The 15,681-nt window shown below is 43.7% G+C and overlaps 1 protein-coding gene across 1 annotated transcript in view; it reads left to right on the forward strand.

The window, feature by feature from the left end:
* The first annotated feature begins 3,146 nt into the window (after positions 1-3,146).
* LOC137379646 (tetratricopeptide repeat protein 38-like) overlaps positions 3,147-15,681 on the forward strand; it is a 60,475-nt gene continuing 47,940 nt past the window's right edge. The window contains exons 1-3 of the mRNA XM_068050771.1: positions 3,147-3,290; positions 5,166-5,243; positions 11,776-11,857. Of these exons, the coding sequence (XP_067906872.1) occupies positions 3,264-3,290; positions 5,166-5,243; positions 11,776-11,857 (187 nt within the window). The 5' untranslated portion in view covers positions 3,147-3,263. The remainder of the gene's footprint in view (positions 3,291-5,165; positions 5,244-11,775; positions 11,858-15,681) is intronic.

Here is a 15,681-nt window from a genome sequence, read left to right on the forward strand (position 1 = left end):
TTACCAACTGCACAGACCACAGAACAACCATCAGCCCCAGAGGTCCACAGCATCCTAACAACGGAAATGGAACAACAACAGTTACCGCAGCAACAAGTGACCAGGGAACAACACTCACCAGAGAAGGAAAATCAACCAGATGAATAGCCAACAACAACACGCACCATTAAGAGACTGGCACGATTTAATGACTACATGTGTGATGCATGTGCAGAGACTGACAAGAATGACAAACCACTAATGCACGAGAACAGTTGTGTGTAAAGTGGGTAACTTGGGCTATTCACAGTGTAAATGATAATACATGCAAATTTTTTTTGGTTTATTTGTATGAAAAGGGGGATGTTTGGGATAGAAATGCAATACTGTCCTAATGTGCCTCCTGGCTTGCTGTAGTCATGTGACCTCTACCATGAGGCCTTCTGACTGCAGGCAGCCATCACAGTCAGTTTCAGTAAAGACTCAGTACATACCAGGTTGGTGTCCTATGAGCTCGTAACAGTCATCAACCTGAAACATTGACTCTGTTTCTTTCTCCACAGCTGCTGCCAGACCTGCTGAACACTTTCTGTTTTTTATTTGTGTTTTTATTTCAGTCTAATGAGAACTTGCAATCACAGCTCAGACTGGGATTTGGATTTCCTCCTTTGGAACTGGAGACAAGTGTTAACATGAATCAGATTGAAACCTGTTTGTGAACAATAACCTGCTCTTAATCACAGTGTACTGGGCAAGGGCACAAAGGAAACTCCCAGTTGGTCCAATAACCCAGGCAACACTCCTTTCAAGCAAATTCTACTTTGGTGTCTATGACGACTGGGTTATCTTGTGTTTCATCTTTCATCAATGAGCCTGTGATTCTTTTACAGAAGTTTGCAATGTTTGGGTTGAATCCAATATGTAGCCCATATGATGAACAAAACATTGCTCTTTGATTAGCTGCCTATATTTGAGAAGTCATCCAATGAGCTTTCAGAATTCAAATAATTGAGGCAAGCAGAGCCTGAAGCCTACACTGTCAGCTTTCAGATTAACTATAATTAAATCAAAGTGCTGGAAATCCTTAAAGGGATAGACAGGGTAGATGCAGGTAAGATGTTTCCCCTGGTTGGGGAGTCCAGAACCATGGGACACAATTTCAAAATAAGGGGGAAGCCACTTCTGACCGAGATGAGGAGAAATTTCTTTACTCAAAGGGTTGTGAATCTTTGGAATTCTCTACCCCAGAGGGCTGTGGAAGCTCAGTCATTGAGTATGTTTAAAGCAGAGTTTGACAGATTTCTAAATACCAATGATATGAAGGGATATGGAGATAGTGTGGGAAAAAAGCATTGAAGTGGATGATCAGCCATGATTGTATTGAATGGCAGAGCAGGCTCGATGAGCTGAATGGCCTGCCCCTGATCCTATGTTCCCTTTCGTTCTTCTTCCATCCTCCCCCTTTCACTTGGATGGATCAAATTACGCAGTCCAGGCAGAATGCTGGGTGATTGTCGAATTTCACCTCTCATTCCCCTATATTCACCAATTTCACTAGATCAGGGGTTCTCGATTGGGGTTCACAGCTCCCTAGAAGGTTTCAAGGGCCTGCCAAAAAGGCTTTCATGTGCTATCAGCAATCAAATCCAGAATGGTGCTGTCTGCTGGTGGCTGGATTGGGAGCTGCAGCCATAAAAATCCTACGTTAAGCATGGCTTGAGTCTCTGTTTTTATCATTGTAAGAGTCCCTGAGCAATCCATGGACAATTTCCCTTCAACTGGCAGCCTATATGGTTGGGCCTAGTGAACAAGGAGAAGCAGATTAAACTGTTACTCCGATTCATCCATTTTATTGTGCTTCTCAATGTCACACTTGATACATTCTGCTTCTACTGCAAAATGTCCGTAACGAAATATTGGGATTTACAGTCACAGAATAATAATCTTTCGCACAACTGTTCAATCTCCCAAATATAAAGAGAAGTGAAATAAGAGCCTCCAAACTCCAGTGGCCCATTAGAATCAATATAATGTGACAATTAGGACAGCTCTGTACAAAGAAAGGTAACATGTTGTGGGAGAGTAAAGTACAAATTCAAACTGCTCAGATCATTTTAGGAACTGTGACAAGTAGACATGAATAGACTCATTTAGAGCCAGATACTGCAGTGCAGAGCAGAGCAGAATGGGAGGGGGAAATTGAGAGGTCAATAGTGCCAGTAAATCAGTGTCAAGAAACAAAAACAGGATCCATATATGAATTCCAAACTCTAACCCTGACAGACAGACTCCATTGACTGACTGCAGAGATTTTAGGTGCATGTCGACAGAACCAAGAGTTACAGACCCCCAAATGTGTCCAAGTGTCCCAATGGAGTTTATCCAGTGTACTGGGGCCATTTCCCGCTGGGATGGTTCTCGCCATTACAGTCTCCAGGTATTGCCTCCAGTGCCCGTCCTCCCAAGTCACAGAGTTTCCCCTCCAGATATAAGATGGAGCAACTGCCTCAGTACAGTGGGCGGGACTACATAGGATTAATTGCAAGGTGCCAGCCACCTTGCTGTTCTCAATGTTTAAATCAATGCCATTTACCAGGCTCACTCACCACCAACTGCAACATGGAAAATACATGGCCACATGTTAGGGGGAACAACAGGGATAGACTCACTTTGACATTGATTCTCCTTCCTGGTTATGTGATCACAGTTTGGTTTTACCCAGACCCTTCTCTACGTGAAACAAGTTCCCTTTTTTGCCTGAAATCTACCTCATAACCTGACCATGGATCTGGTAAATGGAGCACAGGGAGTTCTTCCACTGCATATTTAGGTGTTCAGCTCTCCACATCTTGACAGAATTGGTGCTTAGCACCAGCAACAAGTTCCACATTAAGTAAGTAAAGCAAATATAATAATAAACATATGCTTAGTTGTGTAACTAATTTTTATACAGAAATTATGTTGTGTTAACGAGGTCTGTGGAATTTTTGTAACATGGGAAAGGGGCCTCTGAAACAAAAAGGTTGAGAACCCCTGCACTTGAGGACTTGATATTGCCTATCAGCGGATCCACTTAAATAACTGAACTGAGCAGAGACCTATCAGCTTATTCAGTTCCTGATAAATAGCACCAACTACTGGTGAGGAGAGTAATCTATTTATAAAGGTTGCCAGCTTGTTTTCACCATACTTATGTTTGCTTGGACTTGTCAGGAGCTGATCGTTGGTGATAGAAGATCACAGCGTTACAAGAAAGCTGAAGAAGTTAACGAAAAGGACAGACGATGCATTCCAATCTAAGAGACTGCAAGGTAAGCCAGAGACAAAGGGAGCTGACAAATACAAGGACTGCAGTTAAATACTCCAGAAGACTGCACCATGACTAAAGATCAGATGCAGTGTACAACGTCCAAAGGACACACAGAAAAAGCCCATGAGAAACAAAACTGCAAGCTTCGCAGAAAAGGTGTTGATGTGTTTAAGAATAAATTGTGAAACTTCCGCGCAGTCAGGGACAAGCAGTAGAGCATTGCTCAAAGGCCAACTCTGAAATCTGTATTCAATAATTTAAATACTTTTGTAGTATAATAGTTCAACATTTAAAATTGCTTTGTTGTTTACGTTGCTGGCAATTTTCCAGAACCAAACATTAGTTTCTTTTGTGTAAGTCTTTACATTACAAGCACCTCTAATATTATTGCAACAAGTGAGGTGCTCAGGGGTGGGGAGGGTGCAGATGTTGGGGAGCACATGGTTTGTTGATAGGTGGTGATGGGGAGGGGAAAAAAAGTCTTGTTTCAATTATTCCACATTGCAAAACCAGATTTCTGGGTATGTAGACCTTAGGGGGTGTGAGGGCACAAGCCACAACATTCATGATGAATTGGAATGGACCTACGATCAGAGCACTTGAGAACTTCAGCCACAAGGTGATAAAGGTGCAGATTTGGGAGAAATAGAAACTTTCCTCCAGAGAAAGTAAAGGTCAGTTAGGTAATTATCCTTCCTGAGTCCTCTGTTTCTCCAGGTAAAAATGCTCACATGGTCTGGTTGAGATTGTGAAATTACTGGAATGGAGAATTGTGGCTTTTGGCCCAGTTTCTGCCAAACTGCAATAGTACAGTTTTCGGGAGCTTTTAATATATATAAGCACATTATTTTGCAATAATAAATTGTATTAAAATGTAATAAGGCTAGAATCATTACTCTTCAGTGTTTTTTGTCATGTGTCAGGAACCCATTGGCTGTGGACATATGCTTTTATAAAAATAAAACAAAACAGCCCCAAAACAGAATCATCTCAGTACAGAAAATTAATTCATGGAGAGCTTCAACTAAAAGTCATAAATCTCTTGTTCCCCTGGTTAATGTTAATTGAAGTCCTTCATTTAATAATGGCCTTGAGATTGTTGAGTTTGTTGGGTTTAATTGTATTAATCGTGTTGTAGGGCGTTCTAGATAAAGTCTTGGACTCCGGTAAAGGTTAACTAGCAACTCTTTATTTGTTATGACCGAGGCAGGAGGAGTGCACTGTGTTTTCTAGTTCCACTTCTCCACAGGTCACAATATAGATTTAAATGTTTACCCAGTAACCGATACAGTCAATCATAGACTCTATTTTTATCCCAGAATAAAATGCACCATCCAGTTTTCTTTAATAAACAACAAAATTATCCATTTATTATCAAGACAAGACTTATCCCATAACGATCCAAAGCATTAACACACAGATTGAAATATGAAAGTTCCCATTTTAAATTCCCCTCGGGAGGATTTACAGGCCTCCGGGTGCATCCCAGACAATTGGAGGCAAAAGGTACTTTAAGATTTCCTCTCAGATTGATCTTGAATGTGGGATGGGCAATGGTCACTTAGCAACACAAAAACCCTGATGCCGGCCACTACAAATGTAGCTGGAAGCTTTGAGGGCCTGTTTCTGCCCCTTGATCCCAGCTCAAAGCCCTGCCATGGTGTGGGCCTATGACAGGGTTGCACCCAGGTACATGTCAGGAGCCCAGCATGGGTATGAAGAGAAAAATCAGCCCAAGTATTTGGTAATCAGTTCCAGGTGCCCAATGTTTTGCACACGAAAAATTCCAATGTTTAATCCTGCATCCATCGCTAGATCCTCTTCATTTGTGACAGTAAAAGTCATTAATTAATGCTGTACTCTGATTTGTTCCCAGGCCTGGCAGGATATTGGTCTTTCCCTTTCCACAACCAGCAATGAGGCCTGCAAAATGTATGATGCTTTTCTGACCCAGGTGAGGTTTCAGTGCTATTGAAATGTGTTAAATCCATTGACTAATATCTTCCCCACCCCCAACCATCACAATGCACCATTACTCAAGATTAGACACAAATTTACAGCATAGAAACTGGTCATTCCGCCCTATTGGTCTGTGCAGATATTTATGCTTCACATGAGCTTCCCCTCACCTGACTCCATTCTGCTCATCCTGTGTTGCAATGTTTGTGATTTTTGTTCAGTGCACCCAATCCATGTTGTACAGCAAAATTCAAATCTTTATTTTCAATACTCCGAACAGGGAAAAGTCAGGGTGATGGATGAAATGGGAGCATTACGTGAATAACAATTCGGTGATGTAGGGTAGGACTGGAGGAGGATGGTACAATGGGGTGAGCAGAGTGGGGAAAGAAGAAAGTTGAATAGGGTTGGGGAGGAAAGGTAGAGTATAGAAAGAGGCCAGAGGAGGAAAATTTGAGATCTGTGTAATGAGGGCAGAGAATTGGTCACCGGAAGATGTTGGAATAGGGTTGGAGGCTAAAGGAAGCAGGCGTGCTCTTTGAACGAGTGACACATAATTTGGAGGTGGGAGAATATTGAGGGGAGGAAGAGGAGATGGAGAGAAGGATCATGTGGTAAGTGGGAGATGGGGAGAGCAGAAGGGCAGTGGGAAAAAGGGAAGAGGATGACAGTGGGGTTATGATAATGGGAGAGGGGAGGGAAGGTGGGGTCACGGTCAAGGAGGATAGCCAGAGGAGCTAGTGGAGAAGACATAGGGGAAGTAGAGAAGGGACAAAGAGAGAGGGAAGAACACTGTGATTGGGGGAGGGGGAAAAATGTGACTAAGAAAAATGAAGATAGGTGATTCATTAGTTTATAGCAATCTTACACAAAATGGGGAGAAATGGGGCCAAAAAAATAATTTTAAGGGAAGTTGTCAATTGTGGGGATAAATTAACTAAATGAATTTGGAAGAAAGTTGACAAAATTAAATAAATAAAGATTTCCAGTTAATGAACTGAAAGGGCGCTTACACATCAGCAACATTAATTAAATGAAGATCTTGGTTTCGGGCAACAAGATTAAAGATGGGTGCTTCTCCATCGAAAATTAAAACTTGGAGTTTTTGTGGGGAAAATGAATGAAATAAAAATGGGGCTGCTCTGGGGGAAATGAATGAAATACAAGGCCACTCAACATGGATGGGGAGAAGCAGCATGAACAACAAGCTTTTTCCTTGGTTCAGCAATGCCATTGGGGCAATGGCAGCAAAGCCAGTGAGGTGAACAGGTGGAGTGGGCCGGCCAGCAAGCAATGGAGCAAGGGCAATTAAGCTGTAAACAAGAGCAAGCCGAATGATCCAGGGATGGAGCAACCATTTAAAAAATACTGAGTGAAAATAGGCACAGCAGCAGCGACAATACTATTGTTAAACAGAAGAGGCAGATGATTGGAGTGGGGCCCAGAAGCACAATCCACGTTATTTGGCCTAACAGGAGAAGGAGAATGTGAAAACACTGATTTCAGTGCAGCCCCAGTTTGTTCTTAGGATTGTTATAATCCCTGTGGAGATCAACAAACCAAATGAACCGAATTTACCTAATGACCCCAATAAAAAAGGACAAAATTTCACTTTTATAACCTTTCCTTTAATTATCAATCCAAAATCAACATAAATTAAATATGAATTAACAGACAAATCATGATCTATATATATTATAAATTACACATTAACTAGCAGATACAACAAAAATAGATCTCACGGATTTACTGGGCAATACACTCAGCACAGATGGGACCAATTATAGCCACAAAATTCTTCAAAGTTCTGAACTTATTCAGGTCGATTTCCAGCTTCTTTCCTCCAAGATGCAGCCACCAATTCTCATCCGACAGTAGTTCCCCTTCAACCCAAACTCCACGGGTACAGTCTTCACCAAAACAGTACACTACTCCAGAACCTCCACAACTCTGCTCACGACAGTGTGTGATTCCACCAATATTACCTTAAGTAACGGAAACAGCTGCAGCAACTCACATCTAGCTGTTGCCAGCTCCTGGACCCAGCCTTTACTTTCTTCAGCTTGCCTGCACTTCACCCCTGCATGATCTGAGCTTGGATGGCCTTTTTATCTAGTTCCAACCAGTTTCTATTTCCCCAGAAACCTGAAGTTTTATTTATTTATTTAGAGATACAGCACTGAAACAGGCCCTTCAGCCCACTGAGTCTGTGCTGACCAAGAACCACCCATTTATACTAATCCTACGCTAATCCCATATTCCCTACCACCTACCTACACTAGGGGCAATTTACAATGGTCAATTTGCCTCTTACCTGCAAGTCTTTGGCAGTGGGAGAAAACAGGAGCCCCCGGTGCAAACCCACGCGGTCACAGGGAGAACTTGCAAACTCCGCGCAGGCAGTACCCAGAATTGAACCCGGGTCCCTGGAGCTGTGAGGCTGCAGTGCTAACCACTCCGCCACTGTGCCGCCTTTTCAGTTTCCGTTTCCCTTTCAGTTAAGGTCTGTCTCAAAAGAAAACAAGCTTTGAAATCAGGGTCAGTGCACCTAACAGAACGTTTGACAAGTCATCTGTTCAGACAACAGCTCGCACACGCTCCCCCACTTGTTCCGCAAAACCGCGGATTCCATCACAGGCTGTTGGTGACACTGATAAGAAATTGTTTATTACCCATTCTCAGTTGCCCTTACAGATTAGAAGTCAACCATGAAGTGTGGGACTGGAGCCGCATGTAGATCAGACTGGAAAGAGTGACAGGTTCCCTTCATTAAAGGACATTTGTAAAACAGTTGCATTTTTATGACCATCTGGTAGCATTCATGATAATTTTCTGGTGCTGGTCCACAAATTACCAGATTTTATTGAATTCAGTTTCGCAACATGTCGTGGTGGGATTTTTGGAGTCACAACCTCTGGGTTGCTAATCCAGTATCATAATCAAGGGCTACTTTTCAGGAAGTTTGGTACTTTGATCACAGAAAGCATCAAATGTAACCAAGAGAGCCAGCTGCAGCAAAACAGGACTGTCATTAAGCCCAACTGGTTCACTAATGTGCTTCAGAAAAGGAACATGCCACTCCTATCAGAGCTGGCCTACATGTGCCTCCAGTCTCCCCTCCAGTCTTAAGGGGAGGAGGTGGCATAGTGGTATTGTCACTAGAATAGTAACCCAGAGACCCAGGGTATTGCTCTGGGGACTTGGGTTCAAATCCCACCACAGCAGAAGGTGGAATTTGAATTCAATTAATAAATCTGGAATTAAAAAGTTAGTCTAATGATGGCCATGAAACCTTTGTCGATTGTTGTAAAAACCCATCTGGTTCACTAATGTCCTTTAGGGAAGGAAATCTGCTGACCTTACCTGGTCTGGCCTACATGTGACTCCAGACCCACAGCCTGACATAGTCATACTCACGGAATCATACTTGACAGACAATGTCCCAGACACTGGCATCACCATCCCCGAGTATGTCCTGTCCCAACGTCAGGACAGATGCATCAGAGGTGGTGGCACAGTGGTATACAGTAGGGATGGAGTTGCCCTGGGAGTCCTCAACATTGACTCTGGACCCCATGAAGTCTCATGGCATCAGATCAAACATGGACAAGGGAACCTCCTGCTGATTAGCACCTATTGCCCCCCCTCAGTTGATGAGTCAGTAGTCCTCCATGTTGAACAGAACTTGGAGGAAGCACTGAGGGTGACGAGGGCACAGAATGTACTCTGGGTGGGGGACTTCAATGTCCATCACTAAGAGTGGCTCAGTAGCATCACTACTGACCGAGCTGGCCGAGTCCTAAAGGACATATCTGCTAAACCGGGTATGCGGCAGGTGGTGAGGGAGCCAACAAGAGGGGAAAACATACTTGACCTTGTCCTCACCAATCTGCCAGCTGCAGATGCATCTGTCCATGACAGTATTGGTAGGAGTGACCACCGCATAGTCCTTGTGGAGACTAGGTCCCGCCTTCACATTGAGGTTACCCTCCATCATGTTGTGTGGCACTGCCACCGTGCTAAATGGGATGGATTTCGAACAGATCTAGCAGTGCAAAGCTGAGCATCCATGAGGTGTTGTGGGCCATCAGCAGCAGAATTGGACTCAACCACAATCTGTAACCTCATGGCCTGGCATATTCCCCACTCTACCATTACCATCAAGCCATGAGACCAACCCTGGTTCAATGAAGAGTGCAGGAGGGCATGCCAGGAGCAGCACCAGGCATACGTCAAAATGAGGTGCAACCTGGTGAAGCTACAATACAGGACTATCTGCGTGCCAAACTGCATAAGCAGCATGCGATAGACAGAGCTAAGCGATCCCATAACCAACGGATCAGATCTAAGCTCTGCAGTTCTGCCACATCCAGCCGTGAATGGTGGTGGACAATTAAACAGCTAACTGGAGGAGGTGGCTCCACAAATATCCCCATCCTCAATGATGGGGGAGCCCAGCACATCAGTGCGAAAGATAAGGCTGAAGCATTTGCAACAATCTTCAGCCAAAATGCCGAGTTGATGATCCATCTCAGCCACCTCCTGAAGTCCCCAGCATTGCAGATGCCAGACTTCAGCCAATTCAATTCACTCCGCGTGATATAAAGAAATGACTGAAGGCACTGGATACTGCAAAGGCTATGGGCCTGACAATATTACGGCAATAGTACTGAAGACCTGTACTCCAGAACTTGCCGCACCTCTAGCCAAGCTGTTCCAGTACAGCTACAACACTGGCATCTACCCTGCAATGTGGAAAAGTGCCCGAGTAGTCCTGTACACAAAAGCAGGTAAATCCAACTCGGCCAATTATCGCCCCATCTGTCTACTCGCGATCAACAGTAAAGTGATGGAAGGTGTCGTCACCAATGCTATCAAGCCGCACTTGTTTAGCAATAACTTGCTCAGTGAGGCTCAGTTTGGGTTCTGCCAGGGCCACTTACCTCCTGACATCATTACAGCCTTGGTTCAAACATGGATAAAAGAGCTGAACTCAAGAGGAATGGTGAGATTGACTGCCCGTGACATCAAGGCAGCATTTGACCGAGTATGGCATCAAGGAGCCATGCAAAACTGGGGTCAATGAGAATCAGGGGGAAAACTCTCCGCTGGTTAGAGTTGTACCTAGCACAAAGGAAGATGGTTGTCGTTGTTGGAGGTCAATCATCTCAGCTCCAGAACATCACTGCAGGAATTCCTCAGGGTAGTGTTCTAGGCCCAACCATCTTCAGCTGCTTCATCAATGATCATCCTTCAATTATAAGGTCAGAGGTGGGGATGTTCTCTGATGATTGCACAATGTTCAGCACCATTTGTGAGTCCTCAGATACTGAAGCAGTCTGTGTAGAAATGCAGCAAGACCTGGACAATATCCAGGCTTGGGCTGATAAGTGGCAAGTAACATTCATGCCACACAAGTGCCAGGCAATGATCATCCCCAACAAGAGAGAATATAACCATCTCTCCTTGATATTCAATGGCATTACGATCATTGAATTCCCCACTATCAACATCCTAGGGGTTACCATTGACCAGAAACTGAACTGGAGTAGCCATATAAATACCGTAGCTGCAAGAGCAGGCCAGAGGCTGGGAATCCTGTGGTGAGTAACACACCTTCTGACTCCCCAGAACCTGTCCACCATCTACAAAGCACAAGTCAGAAGTGTGATGGAATACTGTCCACTTGTCTGCATGGGTGCAGCTCCAACAATACTCAAGAAGCTCAACACCATCCAGGACAAAGCAGCCCGCTTGGTTGGCACCCATTTAACCAACATTCACGCCCTCAAACACCGACGCACAGTGGCAGCAGTGTGTACCATCTACAAGATGCACTGCAGCAATGCACCAAGGCTCCTTAGACAGTACCTTCCAAACCCGTGACCCCTACCACCTAGAAGGACAAGGGCAGCAGATACATGGGAACACCACCTGCATGTTCCCCTCCAAGCCACACACCATCCTGACTTGGAACTATATCGCTGTTCCTTCACTGTCGCTGGGTCAAAATCCTGGAACTCCCTTCCTAACAGCACTGTGGGTGTACCTACCCCACATGGACTGCAGCGGTTCAAGAAGACAGCTCACCACCACCTTCTCAATGGTAATTAGGGATGGGCAATAAATGCTGGCCTAGCCAGCGATACCCACATCCCATGAATGAATTAAAAAAATGCAGTCTACTGTTCACAGATAAGGTTTCAGTCTGACTCCTATTAGCAATTGCCGCCAATTCCAAAGGAGCAAATCCAAATCTCAGTCTGAGCTGTGATTGCAAGTTTTCATTAGGCTAAGCACTGTGCATCACTAGAGTAGGCCTTTCGAGGAAATGCTTGTTTACATGGGGCAGTCCCAGCTTACAGAAGCTACAAGTAAGAATGAATCATATAGGAATCCTCGTGATTCCATAGTTGCTAACATATATTAATCCTGAACAAAATGAGCCCAATTTTAATGTTGTGCCACTGAAATACTGCTGCCCATGTTGAAATGTGTAAACAAGTGATTCACTACTTATTCCACAGTGGGTTTCTTTGACTAATGACCCAAGTCTCGGAGGAATTGAGGGTTGTAAATCTCGTTTACAAGCTGCAGATCCAGACTTTGGTGAGTAGAGAATTAATTTACCTTTCCCATTGATGCCCAAGCTTTTTGAGAGAGATTGAGGTTGTGAACTAAAACCTTTCAGTATAAGATAATTCAATGGGTAAATATTGTGAAATATGTACTTTAAAATTTTTAAACAGTATTCGAACACCACAAAGATTATCTCTCAAATTGTGCTGCACAAACTTTGTCCAATTTCATGAGGTTTGCCTTGTGAATTATGAAGACTGAGCTCCTGGCCTGAATTGGGCCTGCCAATGGAAGCTTTCTGTCAGGATTGGTTAAGAAAACATGCTATATCAAATGAGGATTATTAATTTATTGGTTGGAAACCTACATTAACCTTTTAAAAAGGAGCTGGGATCCTACAGTTAACATTTAAAAAGCTGACAGCTAAGATGGCCACCAAAATTTGCATTGAAATACCTCACATTCCAGGACATCGAATTGTAGACCCATGTCTAACAAGGTTTTATCTAGGACAATGCCTCATGAATTTGGAAACAACTAACAGCTTCACTTCTAAGGGCAAAACATTAACTCCATCTTGGAACATTAACAGTGTAATCATACCGCTGGGGTGAACATTGAAACAATGAGACTTGAGAGGATTGAAAATACCTAGACTCGAATCTAATTAAATTGCAAACGAGAACACTGGACAATCATGTGACCGCCTCCCCATCTGTGGAAAACTAGCTGTCTTTTGCAAAAAAACAAGCTCCTGAGACTTTGAAGCAGACAAGCTTTGAGTGCTAACCAGACTAGACCCTAGTGCGCCTGTGTGTCACTCTCTGTCTCTCCAGATAACATCGCAAGTTTAAAACCTGTCTGCGACTGTGGCACATCCAAGTCCACCATTACTACACACAGAGACCCCAGGGAAGAAAGCAACCTACACCTCTGTCTCCAAGAAAAACTTGAGCCAGGTGGGCCAGCCACATAGTGCAATTCTACCAGCCAGAGACATCAAGATCACAACTTTACCTAGAAGTCAACGCAATTACCCGACCTCGCAGCCTGTATATTATTTTTACTTGTTCTGGACTCTAATCCAAACCGGATTATTTTTCATCACTCTATACTCTATTTATGTGTGTGATTCTCATGTACGTGTGTGAGTGAAGGTGTAGTGTAGTTTGATTATTTTATCTAGATCGGGTTTCGTTTTTTTTAATCACAATAAGCTCACTTCTTTCTTGTTTAAGCTCAAGAAAACTTGTCCAATTGGTTCTTTTATGATCACAACAAAGGTAAAAGGTAAAACACTCACTGAAGTGGTAAGCACATCCACTGTTTTAAAAAGGAATAAACCCTGTTGCGATCAAAGAAGGAGAAGGACAAGAGTGGAGCCTTGCGACCCCTCCTCACCTGATCATAACAGAAATGTGGGGGCTTGAGTCTGTGATCATTCTCCAAAGACAAACAAGAAATTGGAAGTGGGAAACCAAATTGATCCCTATCAAAAATTTTAAAACTTCTTTAAGGGTTTTCTTATGGTTTTTCGCTGCTGGAGTACTAACATGTTCACATTCAAGGCCAGTACCTTCCTACACCAGAGTGAAGTAACTTGGGACAGGTTAAATGCCCAATCTATTGAAAAGTTGAGCAATGTATTTGGGCAGTTAGGGATTATTATCTGTCCAAAAGCTAGGAAGCCCAAAGTCCTAAAATGTGGCCAACCATTTTGCACTTCAACCTGAATACTCAGAAATAGGTTCAGAGTCAGAAACAGACAAAATAACATAAGCTATGGTATGACTAGAACAGAGGAGACTATAATTAGAATTCCAGAAGGAGAAAGAGCAGAGACAGTATCAGGAAAGGAAAAAGGGAGAGCTTTCCAAAGGGAATTAAGGCAGCTTGAATTAACTGGGGGAAGACCCAATACACTCAGCGAAGGCATGGCTAGTGAGGGAGCTACCTTAGCTCAGGACCAAGTGCTGAGCTCTTAAAGTTTTCCCAGTTGATACCAAAGTTCACTGAGGAGGATGTGGAAGCATTTTTCGTCACTTTTGAAAAGCTTGCAAAACAGCTGAAGTGGCCGACAGAGAGTTGGATGCCATTATTGCAAAGCAAACTAACAGGAAAAGCCCATGAGGCTTATTCACTGTTGCCTGATGGAAGTTCATCAGACAATGAGATGACTAAAAATGCTATCCTGGGTGTTCTCATCTGTAAGTCACAGAAAGCTAATATGCAGGTACAGCAAGCTATTAGGAAGGCTAATGGTATGTTCCCCTTTATTGCAAGAGGATTTGAATACAGGAGTAGCAAAGTCTTGCTTCAATTGTATAGAACGTTGGTTAGACTGCACTTGGAGTACTGTGTGCAGTTTTGGTCCCCTTAACTTAAGAAGGATATTACTGGCATTGAGGGAGTGCAACAAAGGTTCATCAGACTTGTTCCTGGGATGGCAGGACTATCCTACGAAAAGAGATTGGGGAAACTGGGCCTGTATTCCCTAGAGTTTCAAAGAATGAGAGGTGATCTCATTGAAACCTACAAAATACTTAAAGGGATAGACAGGGTAGATGCAAGTAAGATGTTTCCCCTGGTTGGGGAGCCTAGAACCAGGGGACACAATTTCAAAATAAGGGGGAAACCACTTAGGATTGAGATGAGGAAACATTTCTTTATTCAGAGGGTTGTGAATCTTTGGAATTCTCTACCCCAGAGGGCTGTGGAAGCTCAGTCATTATGTTTAAAGTAGAGATTGACAGATTTCTAAATACCAATGACATAAAGGGATATGAGGATAGTGTGGGGAAAAGGCATTGAAGTGGATGATCAGTCATGATCATATTGAATGGTAGAGCAGGCTCGAATGGCCTACTCATGCTCCGATGTTCCTGGTGCCAGAGGCATACTGTCAAAAATTCTGAACTCTCCAAAAGCAGCCTGAACAAACTTACCTCGAATTTGAAAGAGTTAAGCAGCTTGCTTTCAACCAGTGGAAATGGGCACTGAAGTTACAGCCCACACATGAAAACCTCAGAGAGGTGATCCTTCTCAAGGAGTTTAAAAACTCGCTCCCTTTCCATTAAAACCCACAAAGAGGAACAAAAGGTTCCAAGGGCTAGGCAGGTACAAGCCTGGCTGATGAATTTATGCTGGTCCACAAGCCCCGACCCCAAGGGAAACCCTTCCCTAGTAACCTCCAAAAACTCAAAAAGGATAAATGGTGGGAGGGTGATAGGAGCGAGAAGGGAAAGCTGGGCATACAGGAGACCCTCCTCAGGCCAAAAAGAACCATGCTGAGAGCAGGTGCGATGCCCAAAAGCCTGTATGTTTCCATTGTAACAAGAAAGGTCACCTTCGAGCTGACTGTTGGAAGTTACATGGAAACCCCATAGATTTAGTCAGGGTACACCAGACCAGTGTAGGAAAAGGGGCCCTGATGGAAAGCACAGCAGACCAGACTGTGGCTTTAACTGCGGCAGTAAAAGCCAGTAAACATACCGCTGAGAGTGTGGGAAAACTTAACAAAACCCCTGAGAGTTACCAAGATTTTGTGTCCCAAGGAAAAGTGACCCATGCCTCTCGTGTGAGGCAAAAAAGCCTATGGATTTACTCAGGGATACAGGGGCCATCCAATCCCTTCTCCTGGAAAAAGGCATGACATTTCCCCCAGAGAGTGCAGTGAATGATAGAATGCTGGTGAATAGTATCGGAGGAAGTATATACTCATACCTTTATACCGGGTGCACCTGGAGTGTGACCTTGTTTCAGGACTGGTAACTGTGGGGATTATCCCTAGTTTACCTATGGACGGGGTCGATCTGCTCCTGGGTATTGATCTGGTGGGGGTAAAGGTGGTATCT

Source organism: Heterodontus francisci, chromosome 18, assembly GCF_036365525.1.
Source record: "Heterodontus francisci isolate sHetFra1 chromosome 18, sHetFra1.hap1, whole genome shotgun sequence".
Classification (NCBI taxonomy): Eukaryota; Metazoa; Chordata; class Chondrichthyes; order Heterodontiformes; family Heterodontidae; genus Heterodontus; species Heterodontus francisci.